Genomic DNA, 19,013 nt, shown 5'->3' with positions numbered 1-19,013 from the left:
TTCTGCTCTGACTGTAAATGCAGCCTTGTCCTTCTTCTGCCCTCGTTCGTCGCTCTTCTCCGTCGCTATGCCCTCATTTTCTTTATTCCTCCTCTCCCTCTGTCCCTTCTTCCATTCTCCGTTAGCTCTCTCTCTTGCTTTCGTCACTCTCTTTCTGCCCCCTTTCCCTCCTTATTCATCTCTCCTCCACCCCTCCTCTCGCTCCCTCTTTAGCTCATATAATCATCTAGCTCGCTAGGTTCTCGGCTGCAGGCCATGCTGCCGCAAACAATCACGTCAAACTCATCTGCTCTCAACTGGAGCAGCATTGTACGGGGCCACTTTAAAAAGGCACACACACACAGAAAACTGACGTTAATCTGCGGACATACAGCAGCCCCTTGTGCATGCAGGAAAACACAAGGTTGCAAATATTACAGCCACACGGAAAAAGCTGCGCATACACATCAAAGAAGGTTGTATTATATGGGTCATTTAGTCCGAACCGCTGTCCTGTGACCAAAAACACTTAAAAAAAAACTGTACCAATGCAAATTTTATACGTTTATTACGACTCTGCAAGTATCCACATACATAAAATCTGCATTTATGGGACGACTTCAATATAAACATTTGCAAGATTCAACTTGTCACGTTTTAATCCATGTGCTGAGACTTATTTTAACAACAGCGCTACATTTAACATCAAGAAGTCTGCCTGCCTAGTACATATTGTATATAAATATAAATACTGTATATCCAAAAGTCCAAAATAAGTGATGAAATTTAAGTAATGTCAAGGCCAAACACATATTTTCTCCAATAACCAAACTTTCTGGAGGACTAAAGCTACAAATGTAGTTTTTATGGGTGCAAAACAGTTCAGACTATTACTGACTATGCAGACATGATAAATGACTATTTTATATGTGTTAAGGTTACTGTATCATCATCTCCAATAGATGTCTTTTAGTCTGCTTTGGTATTTATTGATTATTTATTTATAATATAATATTTAAAGTTGTCTGAATCTGAATAATACAGGAATTGTGGTGAACATCTGAGATTTTCAGACTTAAACGTCTCTTAAAGTTGTTCTGTGTTTTTGATTGTGAGTTTGAACTGTACATGACAGTATAAATGACTATTTTATATGTATGTTTAAGGTTACTTTATCATCATCTCCAATAGATGTCTTTTAGTCTGCATTGGTATTTATTGATTATTTATTGTCAAATATTTAAATGTATTTATTCGTAGTTGCTTCCAATGATCTTGTATTTATACAGTGATATACTTACATTTGTCACATTGCACTTTGGATGTGGGCTGATGTCTGAGGTAAGCTGCAAATGAATTGCCCGTATGGGATAAATAAAGTTGTCTGAATCTGAATTATACAGGAATTACGGTGAACATCTGAGATTTTCAGACTTAAACGTCTCTTAAAGTTGTTTTGTGTTTGTGATTGTGAATTTGAACTGTACATGACAGTATAAATGACTATTTTATGTATGTGTTAAGGTCACTGTACCATCATCTCCATTAGATGTCTTTTAGTCTTAGTCAATATTGGTATTTATTGATTATTTATTCTCAATTATTTAAATGTATTTATTCATAGTTGCTTCCAATGATGTTATATTTATACACTTATTTATTTATATTTGTCACATTGCACTTTGGATGTGGGCTGATGTCTGTGGTAAGCTGCAAATGAATTGCCCGTATGGGATAAATAAAGTTGTCTGAATCTGAATAATACAGAAATTGTGGTGAACATCTGAGATTTTCAGACTTAAACGTCTCTTACAGTTGTTTTGTGTTTGTGATTGTGAGTTTGAACTGTACATGACAGTAGGAAAATCAAACGCTGAGGCCTGATCAGAGTCACTTCAATCTGAAAGACTGGAGTTGGGGGGTGGATGGGGGTGGTGGTGGTGGTGGGGTGCATCCCCAACTAATCTAGAGGTCTAGCCTTGGCACAATACTTAACACAAGGCAGCGCTAATCCAATTGGTTGAGACTCAGATCCACAGCATTGATGTGGAGCCTTGGCAATTGTGAGAAGAAATGGAGGATTAAACGCTGGTTAATTAATTACGTATCGAGTGCTCACTCCAAAAGACTAATGAAATCCTCACAGTGAACTTTCTGAGGCGGTGTCACACTCTGATGGATTTTGGACAGCATCACTCGAGGGAAGGAGGGGTAGGTCAGAGACACGCAGGCGCAGATAACAAGACAGAGAGGCTTTCATGGGAAGAAAATCCAGCTCTAAGTACATATATATTTATTAATTCCAATGCTTCACTAACACAATGCATAGACACATGCAATTACGCCCACGGGCAACAACTCGCTTCAGCAGTGTAAGGTAAAAACAACCATGAATCTTCCTCCACCTACACACCGCAGTGTATCTCTGTCATTCTGTCTGTTTTTCGGTTTTTGTTTTGGTGTTTGTTTGTGCTTTACCGCTGATGTTTACCCATGCTAAGGAGCCAAACGGCCGATCCAACAAAAACGAAAGTACACAACATAGCATCACAATGCAACTGCAGTGGGCTGTTAAAGCTGCAGGACTGGGGCCAGAGCTAGCCAAGAGGAGGCAATTAACAGCAAAAAAAAAAAAAAAAAAAAAAAAAAGTGACACACTCCAGCAGAGAAACAGCTCAGAGTCTGCCCTTCTTTAGGCTACACATTAGCATTTTGGGTAAATGTGAAGGCAGGCGGAGGGGTGAGGAGTACAGAGGGGTTGAGCGGGGTGGGGTGGGGTGGGATATTGGTGGAAGGGAATTTGCAAGAACTGCAAAATTGGATTTCCAACCCCTCTTTTTAAAGTTTGGGATTGAACTTTCCCACCACTCTTTGGGTTCCAACTTGTCAACTCGGCAGGGGTATGATGAAGAAGAGGAGGAGGAGGAGGAGGAGGAGGAGGAGGAAGGTTTTTATCAGTAGGTGGTGGGAAATTAATATTCTCAGTCACACACAGAAACACATATAATATACAGACTGAGGATTTGTGCTGTTGTTTCAGGGTGTTTGTTTGTACCTGTGTGTGTGTGTGTGTGTGTATGTGCAGAAAAGCCCCCGTCAAGTGTGTTATCAGCGTGTTCGCTGTCATGCACATGCATCCGTCGACCCGCTCTGCACTGTTTTATCCATGTTCTTCGTTAACCTGAACTTAACCCTGTCTTGTGCATTCTGATCCTCTGATCACATTCGGCGGCGGAGCAGTGCAGAGCGCGGTAAGTAAACACCAGCATCGGCTCATCAATTATTAACTGCAGCGTTTGGATGGAGGCAGCCGAGGAGGAGATGAGGGGAGGGCGATCGTGTCTGCGCCTCTTCAGTCAGAAGCCTTTGTAGTCTTAGAGCACAGACTCACAAACCACATCTAACGGTTTGTTCTGCCTGGGTGTGGATGCGATCTCACACTGGTGTATCTATGTGTCCCTATGCACTTTATTTATACGACTGACATGAGCATATACATCATATAAGGATGCAACCAAGGATTATTGTCTCTGTTTGCTCTTTGCTATTTGACGGATCAGTTGTTTGATCTATGTTTTGTCAGAAAAATGATGAAAAATGTTGATCTGTGTTTCCCAAAGCCCAACATGACGTCCTTCAGTGTCTGGTTTGGTCAACAACCATTTAACCCAAAAAGACCCAGTGATACTTTTGTGTCAGTTCCCAAATTAAATTTTCTCTATATACAGGGTGGGGAAGCAAAATTTACAATATTTTGAGGCAGGGATTGAAAGACAGTGTATGACCAATTAGTTTATTGAAAGTCATGAGAATTTATTTGCCACAAGAAAATTTACATAATACAAAATGTTTTTATTCTATGTGTCGTCCTCCTTTCTCAATAACTGCCTTCACACGCTTCCTGAAACTTGTGCAAGTGTTCCTCAAATATTCGGGTGACAACTTCTCCCATTCTTCTTTAATAGTATCTTCCAGACTTTCTCCTAATAGTTTTGCTCATAGTCATTCTCTTCTTTCCATTATAAACAGTCTTTATGGACACTCCAACTCTTTTTGAAATCTCCTTTGGTGTGACGAGTGCATTCAGCAAATCACACACTCTTTGACGTTTGCTTTCCTGATTACTCATATGGGCAAAAGTTTCTGAAAAGGTATGGATAATAATAATAATAATAGTGTTAGGTATGATTATGACATCAATATATGTTTGGTTTCAAAACAATTGACGTAGTGCCTGCTGAGAAAAAACAACTAAATGTTCATTGTAAATTTTGCTTCCCCACCCTGTATAACCTTTCTAAAGTGATTTATCACTATTTATTATAAGATTATCCTCTATCTTTTGTATGTAATCACTAAAAATCAGGTATTTTCCTATATTTAATTTACTGATCATATAGATGTTCATTAAAGCTCAGATTAAAGTTGAGGGTTATAATATAAAAAACAGAGAAAACTGAAGAAAAAGTGACTTTTTCAGCAAAATATATCATTCACTGAACATAGAACCAGTGTGTCCATCCATTGTCATTGATCCAGCTCCGTTGATTTTACTGGTGAATCAGTGTTGTAGAAGATGACAGTGTTTCCATCCAAATGGGTCATATCTGATGACCATGAAAAGATGACAAACTGTATTTTACCCATACTTTTTTGGTAGATCCCAAATGAATTTAACCTATCTTAAGTGATTTCTTACCATTTATTATAATATTATCATGTGTATTTTTTGTTTCGTCAGTGAAAATCAGGTATTTTCTCATATTGAATGTACTGATCGTGTATATGTTTATTAAAGATCAGATTAAATTTGAGGGTTATTATATTAGAAACAGACAAAATTGAAGATAAAAAGTGACTTTTTCAGCAAAAGCGTAAAACCCAGTGTCTCCATCCACTGTCATTGATCCAACTCCAAAGGTTTTACTGGTGAATCAATGTTGTAGAAGATGATGGTGTTTCCACGTTTACTATGGAGACTCTGAACGTCCAAATGGGTCATATGTGATGACCATGAAAAGATGACAAACTGCATTTTACACCAATTATTTACATGTATTGATAGGATTAATGGATCAACAGGTATTAAACAGTTTAGGTTGAGGTTAAAAGTGGATGTTTGGGTCTTTATGGGTTAAATTTAATAAACTGGAAAATCAGAAAATTTTGATTAGTACTTTTAGATTAGATTAAAACAGAGTGATGAGTAGAAACATCTATTATTTGATATTAATCTGTGTCTTTCTTTGGTTGTGTTTCAATGTGTATTATTAACTGAATATGGAATGACGTGTGTCAGGGGATGAGATTTTGGTCACATCAGACAGATTTACAAACAAACTCAATAAACTGGTGGATAATGGTGTAGCGCCTTTCACCCATTACTCACTTGATTTGCCTGGGCCATAAAAGCACCTGTTAGACGATAACACAGCAGGATATGCACCAGCATGCAAATATCCTGCAGCTATGACACATTAGTGACAGAGCAGCCACTGTTGCCGGTTTGGTTCAAAACTCCGTGAATGAGCATATTGTGTCAGTGAACCTGTTTTTTTCTGAAACATCTGCTCGACAGATCTCTGCGGTGCTTCTGCGGAGCTCAGAGGAAAATTTAAAGACACGCCGGCAGTTTAATTTTACACAATGCACAAGAATCACCTTGTACATTCATCCACATTTGGCTTCTTCCATCACAATCGACTGTCTGGGTTTCCTGCTCTTCTCTTCTCTTGTCTTTAGTCTCCTGTCTTCTCCTTCCTTCTACTCAGTCAGAAATATGGCCTTCCCCTACTGTGACAGCTCACAGATGGCTATGGCAGAGCCTCACAGATGGTCCTATCTGCAGAGCACCCCCCCCCCCCCCCCCCCCCCCCCCCCCATCAGCACCACACAGATGGTTTAGTCCACCTCCCATGTTTCAAACCAGGGGGCCGTCGCTAAAACCCTATCAGAACTTCCTCACAGGATGGCGTTAGTAACAATCGACGAAGCGCAGTGGCCACACCTGCATCGTGGGATTGGACTGTGCATCATTTCAAAGCTGAGAGGATAGAGAATACGAGCCTTAGGGTGTCATAGCTTGGGAGTTCACAAGTTCAAGTGGGCTTAAATCAAACTAGTTTAAATGAAATGTTGTCGGAAACGTCTGCCATAAATGAGAGCATATGAATCACAAGAGGTATAAGGGTATTAGACAGCCCTCTCAAAGGCATTCAGGCTGAGAAATATAGAGTAGAGAATTTTATAAAGGCTACTCTCACCTCTGGACTTGGCTTGCTGTAAGACGCTGTGGGTGGATTGACACCTTTAAATATCGGCAGTGCTCTTCACAGAGATGCGATTTTCAACAACACTAAGTTTTGGCCTCAATATTCTCCTGTTGGATCTCACTAAAGTATTTACAAAAGAAACAAATCCCAAAGGAAGTATCTCTGAGAACACGACACTCGCTGTGGCACCTGAGCGCAAACTGAAACAGATTTATGTGGCACCGGAGTGTCATCTGCTCTACCCTTGACCTGCCTTATCTGCTTTAGCTCCTTTCCATTTCCATGAATATCCATCAACATGAACTTTATGCATTCAGCTGTGAGTTATGGGTACACAAAATAGCAGCCAAAGCCAATACTCACTTTCACCTAGAGGCAAAATCAGAGTGTAAAAATACTGTGTGGAAGTCTTTCATTGGAAACCTTACAGAGGTAAAAACACAAAAATCCAAAAAGAACACGTGGATAAGGGATATAGGATTATAAGTACAGAAGAAAATCTAAATATGTAGTATCAGTCATACATGGTACATCAGTTTAATACATGTGAACATTAGTTAGTAGGTAGATTTCAAGACTGGTCAGGAAATATTGAGAGTAAAGTATGAAAAACTGACTGATTTGAGTCCTAAATGACACAAATAAAGAATATTACAATAAAGTGGCGATAAAGTTAAACTCAAATGTACAAATTAGTAATAGTGTTCCTGAGAACTGCAAAAATCCACAAACAGACAGTAAACTCCATGTAGAAATACAGGGAATGTCCCCACCAACTGCTGTTCTAACCTTGCTGACAGTTTTTCCTCTTAAATTATGTAACACCTAATTTATGATCCCTTTGGGGAAGGTCAGAAAGTGTACTTACAGATGATGTAGTAGTCTTTCCCTCTAAAGAATTCCAGGCCCCATAGATTTGGACTGAACTCCTGAAACTTCAGAGTGAACTTGACATCCTGGTCGGGCTTGACACAGTTGAGGAGCGGCGTGTCGGCTTTAGTGATGGTGCAGCTCTCCAGCTGCTCCCTGGGCACCATGTACACTTTGTAATACTCCACGCCATCACCCACCCCGCCGTCCACGCGAGGGCATACAATGTCCAACTTATCCCCAATCTGAGGGTACAATACCACGCCTTGGCCTGGTATGAATCTGAAAGGAGACACAGGGAGGGCAGAGAAAGAAGGATATTAGTTAGATCCAGAGAAACTGATGATAAGTCATCCATTATGCATTGCAGACTGGAGTGTTTGCCATTAGTCGGTCCATATCTTTCAAAAAGTGAAGTCAGTTTAATTATTGATGTGGTAATTACTGATTGTGTCCATTAATTTTAGATGATGAAGGATAATGGTGGAATGTCTGATGTCTGAATGCGCATGCATACATGTGGTACAAAGTGACCCCTATATCTGCACAAAAAATCAGAGCTTTTCTACAGCAATGTGACCGAAACCGCGAATAATTAAGCGGATAAATGAGGAGAAGGCGACGCGCTTCCCAGATGCAAGAAAAACGACAGAACAGAGCTGGAATACAAAACAGAATATAAAGAAACAATAAAAATCTGTGCGTTAGACACAGCAGCAGAGACACACAGATAGACGCACAGCCTGAAGGCTTTTCTCTGGGAGTGTACTCGCATTTCCCTAAATTCTTCCCAAAACTGAAATAATGTTGCCATTTAGTCTCCAAGTACCAAGAGCCCCTGCAGCATTCCTATGATTGCACAAACTCACACACACACACACACACACACACACACACACACACACACACACACACACACTCACACAGTGTGTGCTCCAGTTGGAGGTGAAACCTTGTATTTATCCACTAAACGAATTTGCCCCACGCTTGACTACAATTTGAAATGTTAACCATGGGTGCCCAGGAGGCTTTTTATGGCATGCTGTGAATAGTGGTATAAGGAAATAGACAGGAATATAATGCAAATGCTGACTAATGAAAAAGACGGAAAATTTTAGCGAGGCTATTTTGGCTGAAAAAGTGTTGATCGCATGCACAAGTAAACGGAGGAGGAAAGTTGGGTGACTGTCCGCATTGTTACAGACCACGTACTAGCCACTACATTAAAAATTAAACTAATGAAAATGAGTGTGAATGCTGGAAAACATTTAAATAGGCTACAACTTATAACACTGGTCTACAATTGTTTTTTTTTTTTTTGTTTTTTTTTAATTATCTGCTTCAGAGATTAAATGTGCTAAATGTTATGAATTTTAATAAGATTAATTGGAAAACAAATGACAAAAGTGGTGGTTTGCTGATGTTTTCAAGGTATATGATAAAGTGTTATTACACATATATACTGGTTTATGTGCATGTATTTATACAATAGATTAATAAATCTTCCACTAGATAGAACCTGTAAAGTGAATGTATTTTAAGGTGAAGACAATGTTTTGAAGTAGCTCTGGGAGTAAAACCCACTATCTCATTAGCTAATTCTCAAATTTCACATTTTGACCCAAGACTGTACCTTGGAAACTTCAGCCAACCAGCATTTTTGACTTGATTTTTCTTTATCAGTGTCTCACACGTGGTAAAATTTCATTACTTTTATTCTGGAAACATTTTACTTGTAGACTAGTGTCATTCTTTATTATCAGCCAACTCTGTAGAATAGTTTTGAGTTACAGATCTACGTTTTTGTCCTTGTGAGTAACAAGAATCACACGGTAACCCCAGATATGATACATATCGTTACTGCCATGATAGTATCGATAGTATATTCTGTGATACTTAATACTTTGTGAGACATCATCCATGATATATGAAGTCAAAAAGACATCTGTGGAAATGAAGAAACTAAACTAATGGAAAAAATACCCCTAAAATGGCAAAAAATAAATAAATATATAAATAATAATTATATATAACACTTAGACAAAACAATACAGAAAAAGAGTTTTAGCTAATACATGCTGTAATATTATATCACTATCATTTCTTTTAATCCTGTTTGGTGGATGCATGTGGATTAATAATTTATCACAATAGAAAGTAATACAGTGTATCCCAGTATCGATGTTGTGTCTGTCTATTATTGTTTGGTCCCTCATATTTAGGTCATGACAAAAAGAGGCCGACAAACCAGTGCTGACGTCTAAATATAATGTCAATAAATGTGTGCCATTTTGCACTGAGTTATATTTAGCATTTGTCCTTTCATACTTCACTGTTTTCAGTCTCAAAAAGCCCCTCTAGGGACGGTTGTTGTAAATTAGCATCTGCTATAAACAAGACTTGCACTGGATGGCTGTTTTCAGTTTATCTGTGTTTACTGTAACCGTCCCTCTCAAATAAACCATGAATAAATAAATAATAGTCAGAAGGTAAATCAAAATGAGTGGAGGCATCAGGTGGGGGTGGAAATGCACTAAACTAAATAATTACAAAACTAAATGACTGAATCAAATAAGCTAGTGCTTTCGAATGCTCAAGTGTTTAGAAGATATTTTTGATGCATAAATCCTTAACATGGCTGATATATGATTCGAATTTTCCTTCCTTTCCCCGATGATCCTGTATCCACTCCTACATGTACGTGAAGGTAAAGGCTATGCAGTGTGAGACCTTTGAGTGTAGCTGTGGGCAGACTGAGCACCTTCAGCTGAACTTTGACCTTTTGCTTGGTGTTAAAGTGCAAAAACAGCTCGAGTTGAGATCATTACTGAAGCGATGAACACGACTAACTCTCCTGCTCTACCAGGAAGGTCTGAACACCAGCGTGAGGCTATTACTGTTTTTTTTTTTTCCTCTGACTACAAAGCCAGCCACCGCTGGGCGGCAGGGGAGCTTTCACACAGGGGACCGATGGCGACGCAGAGCCGATTCATAATTAACAAAGAGAGCTAAATGAAATAGCAGTGGGGGAAATTCAATGCATAATCAGTACTGTACATATACAGTACTGGCTGCTAGATTCTCCGCTCTTCCTCTGCCACAAACTGTCTTTGTCTTTCCAAGCTTCAGATACAGACACATACATTATTTCTCCTTCTCTTCCCATCATCTCCTTTCCTTCGGGTGCACACACACACAAGTGAGCGCATACATATACAACAACGCACACGGAGGATGAAGTGCACAAGCAGCACATAACTAGGACAAGTGAATATTTTTTTGCCCCCCGGGGACACACTCAGTGGTGTTACTGTGTGTCCAGTGACGGACACGGCAAAAAAAAGAAAAAAAAGAGAGAGAGGGAGAGAGGGAGAGGGAGAGAGGGAAGAAAAGCATGTATGTCTATGCAATGCAGCGCCATCTGGCATCATCTCATCATCTGTGTCCACGGGAGGAAGAGGAGGAGGAAGAAGAGGAGACAACTGGAGCAGAGAGAGAGAGAGAGAGAGAGAGAGAGAGAGAGAGAGAGAGCGAGAGGAAAGGTCCTTCAAAAAAACCTCAGGGGTTTTACTTCTACACAAATACTGTGGCGCTGTATGTGTGTGCATTAACCTTATGTGTTTGTGTGTGTAGTTGGAAACGCTCAGTCATGCGTGTCGCTGCACATGTGTGTTCATGGGGGGGGGGGGGGGGGGGGGGGCTGGGGGGGTGCAGCATGAATGCATGCATGTGCTTTGACTAAAAGGTGCATGCGGTGGCCATTATTTATCTAAAACACATTGATCTGGAAGCGCTTCAGTACTCTGCTGCCACGGAGACGACATAAAGAGGTGAAGAGCAGGTGCTGTCAGGTTCAGCTGGTCAGGGTCCAAATACACACCTATTGTACATGTAACATGTGCCAACAACCACACACTTGTTCTTTAATAAAAAAGTGGGGTCTTTTTTTTTAACCCATTCACATGCATTGTATTCTAAAAACTATGTTTATTCTCCAGATTTAATTAATTGACTGAACTGCGTTTTATTATTTTATCACTATTAGGGATATGAAAATTTTATATCACAGTTATCACGGTTACCATTATTATCGCGGTATTGTTGAAATGTGCTCAAAATGTTCCAAAAGTACTTATACACACACTGAAATAATTTAACCAAGTTGTATTTTGGAAAAACAAAACAAAACAAAACATAAAATAACAGCACAATGTACTTTCTGTTGCAGAAACATTCAAATATTAACATGTAAACATCAAACATACAAATGTGTATTAAAGATGGCACCTTATGGCCACTGTTTGACCATTTTCCAAATCAAGTTTTGAGTTGTTTTAGTTTCTTTTTCATAGATAGATAGATAGTCTCTCTCTCTTTCTTTCTCTTTCAAAATGTGGTAATCAAACACGGTTATCATGATAATTAGAATTTAAACGGTAACACTAATCGTCGGAAATTTTACTACGGTTCATCGTTATACCGGTAATCGTTACATCCCTAATCACTATTATGCATTTTATTGTGTATCTTCTACTCAGCTGCATTAGTATAAGGCCTTCCCCTCCATATGTACTTCCAGTTTAATAACTTTAAAAGGCCATAAACTGAGAAGAACAGTGATCAAATTTAGGCTAAGTTTATGAGCGGTAAATAAATGTAAATAAAGGAAAAGTTTCACAAAAATATAGACTCTCATCAGGTTTTCCCTTTAATTTGTTCTGTAGCTCAAGGCAGAAAGAGACTAAAAATATGACAAACCTACAGCAAACAGAACAGTGAACAGGTGAATCATTCCCACTGTTTCCTGCTGACAAATGCCTTACAATCATATCAACATGGGTGTCAGAGTTATAGAATGAATGTAATCTGTGCAGGAAGTGGGCAAAGCTGCATTACACAAACACACACACACGCACATATGCAAGAGTTGGATAAAATTCCTCCTCCTTATGTACTCATCTCGTCATGGCGCTGCTTCTCTCACACTTCTCGGGGTGTGTTTTCTATATTTCTGCTCACAGAATATGAGATAAGGTATCGTAAAGTGCTGTATCCTGTTCTTTCTCTGTCTTTACAATTGAAAATTAAGCTCTGCCTTTGCCAGAGGCGGAGGAAAAACAGGACTAACACGCTCCATCCTCTCTATTACATTGCAGCATTTTAGCCAGCTGATGTTTTTTTTTTTTTTTTTTTTTTGTCACAAAGTGCTGTATAATGAAAGTATTCAATAAATGCTGACAAAGACGAAAAAAAAAAAAAAAAAAGTGTTTGAATGTGGGTTTTAAGATAAGCTGCCAAGAGACTGATTAAGAAGCAAATATGAGCTAGTCTGGATTTAACAAAAGACAAAAAGACTGAGGGGGGGGGGACAAAGACGGAGAGATTTTCAAGTTGGACAGTCTTTCGTTTGTTCCTCGTTTCCACCCCTGTGACTGACTTTTGTGACAGGTAAATGTCGGACTGGCTCAGTAGAAAGCCAGTACGACAAAACAGCAGGTACACAAGGTCGAGATGAGATTGAAGAGACAAAACCAGAGAAAGAAAACAAATAAAAGCCAGGCCGGCCGTCTCATGACTGTAAATGCATTTGACCCCCTCCCCAAACCCTGCTTCGAGGCACACTTGGCCCTTCAACCCCTCCTCGGCTCTTCCTTAAACCAGCCCCCCCCCCCCCTCCTCCTTATTTTAGTGAGATCCCCTACCGCCACCATAGCCATAAATATTCCTGCAAAGAGCCAAAGAGCTGAGAGCGCTTTATCAGCGTGGCCCGGCGCATGCGACTCCTAGAGATCAGGCACTAAAAGCATTACAGGCCGTTAAAGTCGAATGTAAACACTGTGAAGATATGCACCAAAACAAACTGTTAAGCAGGTTAAAGTTGTAAGAATATGGAGAAGAGCCAGTAGAAGATTTACTTAGTGTGGTGTTTGCTGTACTAATTACATACAGTTGACCTTTTAACCCCGCTGTTACGCCTTTGGGACGCTCCACTTACTGCTGAAAAGTTACTGAATAAATAACTCTGAATGTATGTGATGACCTTTTCTTTCCGTTCACTGAAATAAACTCTGTCCTGTCGTCAAACCTCGCCACAGCAGATCCGAAACCGTAAAAACTTCAGACTTCTCCGTCCCTCTGTCAGTAAAGAATCTCCTAACAATCATGCGTTTTAGGGTATAAATGATAATAGATGAGAAAGGATGTGATAAGTAAGGAGCTAAAACTATTTTCTCATGTTTGAAAAACTTTTATAGAAGTTTGAAACAATATTAAGAGCAAAAAAAAGCTCCAAAATATTATGTTAAAGTAGTCGATTAATCGAATGCAAAAGTAGTTTTCAGGCTGTAACCATCTATTCTACTATTCCTATACTTTTAATTACTTGAATAATATAATAGATATATTCACTAAAGGCTAAAAGTTACACTTTTATGTTTTATACATTACACTTTTACACTTAGAAAACTTCTGCAAACTATGAAAAAGATCTTTAATCTAAAATACAAATCCACACATGGTAAATTTCAACTAAAAATAATTTATTTGTTGCTGTTTTTATACACTTGATTTAACTTTCTATGCTTTTCTATGAAATGAAAAGTTTCTGTAATGACTAAACTATTTGTTCCATAATTCATTTCTGTTAATTCATTAATAATGAGTTATATTTATACAGATGAAATAATTTAAAGTAAAAAACAAATAAAAAAAAAAACAACTTTAATTTGAGTTGAGTAGTAGTGGTGAGAGTGAGTAGTCGATTAATCAGTTTGTTGTTTGACACAAAAAGTTGGAAAAAGACATTTAACATTCAGTCATTTGCTGTTTTTCATTACTTTTTGACAGTTGGTTTAACAGAACAAACTATTTCTACAATTTTATACCTAACTATAATTAAATAACTTGAAACATAAGAGACAGATTCCCTGTAGATGAAAATGAGATGAAATGAGTTTTCTGTCCGTCTGTGGCGCTTTCAAACTTTTCCGTCATGTCACACACCATGTGTCCTTCCACTCGATGAGGGCAACACTCCACAATTTATAATCACAGGAGGTGACGAGAGCTCGACGGAGAAGAAAGACAGCGAGAGACGTACAGTATCGCTCCTCTTCTTCACTCTTTCATCACTGTTTACCCCCCATCCTCCCCCATCCTCCCCCCTCCTCCCCCCCTTCCTCCTCTTCCAAACACACACCAACTGCTCTGACAAAAAGAAAAGTTAACGGAGAGAAGGCGCCGAGCCGAGCCGTCGGCTCCATCAGCTGCCCTCGTTTCTCTCATCTCTAACCACACTGTCAGGCCATTTGCTGGGAAGGTGAGAACAGCCACAGGTGCCTGAACTCAGAAAAGACAGATAAGAAAAAAAGCCTCCACACTTTAGCGCTGACAAGGTTTTAGAATAAAGCAGCAAAATCAGAAATCTGGAGTTTCCAACAAAGCCCTTACAAATGCAGAATATGTCTGTCTGTGTTGCATGTATTCAACTATGAAGCAGAAAAAAGTTCAATAAACTTATTAAACAGCGGCAACAAAGTCATTTTGGTGTGAAATTAATCTGACATTTATTAATTACATATAAATTGTAGATTAAGGATGTTAAATTTGAGTTGTAACATAAGGGTGCAACATGTTTTTTTTATCTATAGTGAATCTTTGTTTTCAAGTGAAAAAAACAGCATATAGCAAGTAAAAGGAAAAACCTTCACACTACAATACAAAACTGAAGTGTTTACTGTTTAATCTGTTATTCAGATACTTTTAACATCTATTTGAGTAATTAACTACTACTTTGCTCTAAATGTTGATATAATTACAAATACTTGCTTTAAACATAGAGGTCAAACTAATGATCACGTCCTAGTGTATTGATCTGTTATTTTATGCACAGTTTTGATAATGAAAAACAGAAAATTAATGAATATTTGGTGTTTTGCCCCAATAGTTTGTTTTATTTTCTTCTGCAATCACCACTATGACTAATCGACTACTTGGATTAATCGAAACAACAAAACTGAGACTTTTTTGCGCTAAATGCTGTGTAAAACTCCTCCGTAAGTTATGTATAAAGTGAAATGAAGGCCGCGTCTTTTCCAGATGTGATTTGAACAAACAGGTGGGTGACACCAAAGTGGACGACATGAAAGTCAATTTGCAGAGTGACATCTGTTTACGTCGTTTATCTTGGAACCCGCTTTTCTTCACCTTTGAGTTTGGTGTTTTTTTTAGTGTGTGTGTGTATATATGTGTGTGTGTGTGGGGAGGAGAGAGGAAATGTGTGGGGCAAAAGGAGCAAAAAGGAAAACAAGGAGGAGGAGGACTGTAAGACCTACTTCCTGAGGTTATGACCACTGCATCTGTCGCCAGCGAAACAAAGCAAAACAAAAAAAACCAAGCAAAAGCAGAAAACTTTGATCATCCTGTCTGTGAAATCTGAAAATCCTAACACCTCCCTGTCACCGTACATCTCTATCTACACCCCTCCACTCCGCCCCCCCCCCCCTTCCTCTGCTTCTTTCAGACTTTCTATTTAGACCAACGGCTTGTTGGATTTGTACAGGACAAAACAGGCCGCCCTGGTGTAATCCCCATCCCCATCTCCCCTCCGTTCTCTTCCTGTGGCCCTGAAGTTATGAGAAAACAAAGTGGAAATGAACGAATGGAAGAAGGAGAAGGGAATGTGTGTGAGGGAGGGGGGGCACAGAAAGAGAGAGAGAGAGAGGGTGGGGGGGGTATTTAGTGCAGATCAAGAGCAACTGTTTGACTCTGAATCCCGGCTGCAATGTGAGGATTCATTAAGGCGGCAGACAAAGAGGGCCAAGCCGGGCATAGTGAGGGTTAATCCAACTGCAATTCTTCGCGGCACCCCGGCTTTCGCCCTCTGTCGGCCAAGAGGACGGGGGTCTTTACATCCCTGTCACCCTATCCCCCCTCCTCGTCCTCAGTCGGTTCTGTCTGCTCTCTGTGCCTTCAGCCCTACCTTTCATCCAGTAATCCAGGCCTATGGGACCTGAGCAGGCCTAGACATAATTACCCTCCTCGCCCCCAGGGGCCCTCCCTTCTTTCTTCTCTCCCTCTCTGTTTCATTTCTCTCGCCTTTTTTCTTGTTCTTTCACTTCCTATTCTTTCATTACACCATCTTAATCATCAATTTTCTCTTGGCGGTAATCATAAAAAAAGCCACGTCAACCTTTATAACCCCAGCAGTCTGAACTCCAACACAGCAGGATTTTTACTTTTCTCTACCTCCCTCTTTTCCTTTTTCCTTTTTCTTTCTCTCTGTCTCCCCTTCGGCAAATCTTCACCCTCGCCCTCGATGTAGCTAAATTAAAACAACGGATCTTTCTTCTTGTCAGAGAGAAAACTGGAAAGAAAAAGGTAAAATTAGAGGCACTCCGGGGGTTTTGGAAAGTAGGGATGGTTGGTTACAACATTCAGAATTAGAGCCTCGTCACTCATTCATGTCATTCATAGACCTGCATCTCTATGTCCCCCCCTCCACCCCACAGACACCCCCTTTCCTACATTCACAAAAGGACCCACAGAGGTGCCCCCGTCACTGCCCGGTCACAAAGGGCCTTTGGGCTTCTATGTAATCTCTTAATGAACTGCAGTGGAGGAGAGGGAGCGCTCCTTTTACATAAAGCATGTAAAGCAGGCCTCTCTTTTGTTTCTCCCTCCCAACTACAAAATGGATTACCAGAAGAAGGAGGTGTGTGTGAGAGTGGCATGATGTGGTGATGTGGTGTGTCTATGTGAGGGAAGATTGGGGGGTGAGGATGAGGTGGAGGAAGGAGGTGAGGAGGTGGTGGGGTCATTCACTTGTTTTTTTTCTTAGGAGGTTCATGCATAAGGGCAGTAAAGTAGTAAAGCGCAAAACAACAATGAGGTTTAATCGACACAGCCGTGGGCCCTGTGGAGGGATTTTTTTTTTTTTTTTTTTTTTTTTGCCAGCACACACACATAGGCAGAGTGAGAGAGCCTGGCTGTTTCTTTATCCTCTCCCCCAGCCTACACACAAAGGCATTAAACTGGCCTGGAGCCTTCACATTTCTAACATTCATCCTTCCTGAATAGTCAAAGAAGGACGACTAACGCAAACTAAAAGAGAGATGCAGAAGCAGGGACAACTTGGTCTGTTGAGCATATTGCTGAGCTGCTGAATAAAGACACTCACACTTTGGGATTCTCAGTTACAAGAAGAGGAATAACTGACAAGATATGATGACTGTCAAAAAAAAAAAAAAAAAAAATCTAAGGAAGGGCCTCAGAGACAAGTTATTCATCACATATCAAAGCACAACATAAAAGCCATGTTCTCTATTAAAGTTACAGATCTCAAGTTTTTTTGTTGTTTTTTTTTTGCTTCAGACAGAAAAACTTGAACCTGAAGTTACTGTCCCATGCACTATTAGCTCAGTCAACTCCAAATAACAAAAGCAGGGGGGTATTTGCTTAAAATAAAGAGGCATCCTGTCACACAATGCTATCACTCTGTGGCCTTTTACCTCTGAACTCCTCACCCAGACAGAACGCAAAGAATGCGCACACGCACACGCTAATTCCACGGAATGCCCGCTGCATTTGTGGCAGCCCGAAGCCTATACTTGCTCCAAGGGTGGACACACGTTCTTTTTTAGCTTTTTTTCTCCCCCCCCCCTGTCTTTTTTTTTTTTTTTTTTTTCTAAAATCAAAACTGACGCGCCAAGTAAAATGACAGACTAATTTGCAAAGGGGCAGCAGTAGAAGGAAGGTTTCATGTTCTGGTTATTATGAGGGAGATGTTTTTTTTTTTTTTTTTAAAGGCACAAAATGACCTGTTGCCAAAAGTAACTACATCTACAAATATTCTATGCAATGTTTATATTTACTGTTACATGATCTGCCACTTTGTATTGAAACTAAACTATCTGACCAAATGGTTTCCAAGTGTTTTGTTCTTCACCAAACTGTGTTCAAATGGCACCATATAGTCCTAGTGAGTGGCATACACTACAATTCACTGCACCACGGCTTCACATATAACAAAGAAAGGTGCCATTTGGGCTGAAATGTGAGAAAATTCAACAATAATTTTAATTTAAAGCACGTTTTTTACCGTTTTCTACCATATAATGGAGTTAAGGTATAGAGCGGTGCGTCAATAGTTGGGTTCAAAGGCGTCAGATGGCTGTGTCAGAAAGAAGACTAGAAGGCCGAGTTGGCTGAATATAGAACACCAGAGATCTCAGTCCCGCAGACAACGCAGCAAATCCACCCTCAACATCTACTCAAACACAGAGCACCGCAGACAAACAAGGCCCAGGTGCGCACGGTTTTACGCACGCCATAAGAAACCGCTCCTATCCAAAGCAACAATAGACACCTGTTAGACTTTCATAACATCGTTTTATTTGAGTGGAGAACAAAACATAAGAGAGCAAAAAAAAGGGGGCTTTCTAGTTGTACTGAAGCCAAAAGCTGAATTATTGAAGGAGCTGGAGTTTGGCCGTGACGAAGCGGCCACAAAGAGGGGCGCCCCCCGCCGGGCTGAGACCAGGGGTGTAGAGGAGGAGAAAGACACCCTTTTTTATTTGCAGAATAGAGTTTAACCGCCTTTCTAGGGCAGCGGGAATATTTATGAGCCCCACGCAGAGAGTAGGTGTTGTTAGACTGAGGAATATATGCGTAAAACTGAGCAAAAAATGGAATATTTAGTTTAATGGATGCGTTTTTGTTCGCAAAAACATCATCCAGTTGGAGGTCAAAAGCTTGCGCACTCTCTGTTTAAACATACACATCACAGTATGGGACATCCTGAAAATTCCACCCAGGTCTGTCTACTGTTGTGACGGTTTTTGGTGGGATCGTGAGACGGTTGTAGACGGGCTGGAGCCGTACGCTGCTCTATTA

General features: G+C 40.0%; 1 protein-coding gene across 2 annotated transcripts in view; it reads right to left on the bottom strand.

Moving 5' to 3' along the window:
• Positions 1 to 19,013, bottom strand: part of efnb2a (ephrin-B2a) — a 41,482-nt gene that overhangs the window by 20,269 nt on the left and 2,200 nt on the right. For both annotated transcript variants that reach the window (XM_030125354.1, XM_030125355.1), the window contains one exon: positions 7,120 to 7,403. In XM_030125354.1, coding sequence (XP_029981214.1) covers positions 7,120 to 7,403 — 284 coding nt within the window. The remainder of the gene's footprint in view (positions 1 to 7,119; positions 7,404 to 19,013) is intronic.

This window comes from Sphaeramia orbicularis, chromosome 21 (genome assembly GCF_902148855.1).
Source record: "Sphaeramia orbicularis chromosome 21, fSphaOr1.1, whole genome shotgun sequence".
Classification (NCBI taxonomy): domain Eukaryota; kingdom Metazoa; phylum Chordata; class Actinopteri; order Kurtiformes; family Apogonidae; genus Sphaeramia; species Sphaeramia orbicularis.
The sequence above is the reverse complement of the archived record's forward strand: the minus strand, read 5'-3'. Positions and strand labels throughout refer to the sequence as shown.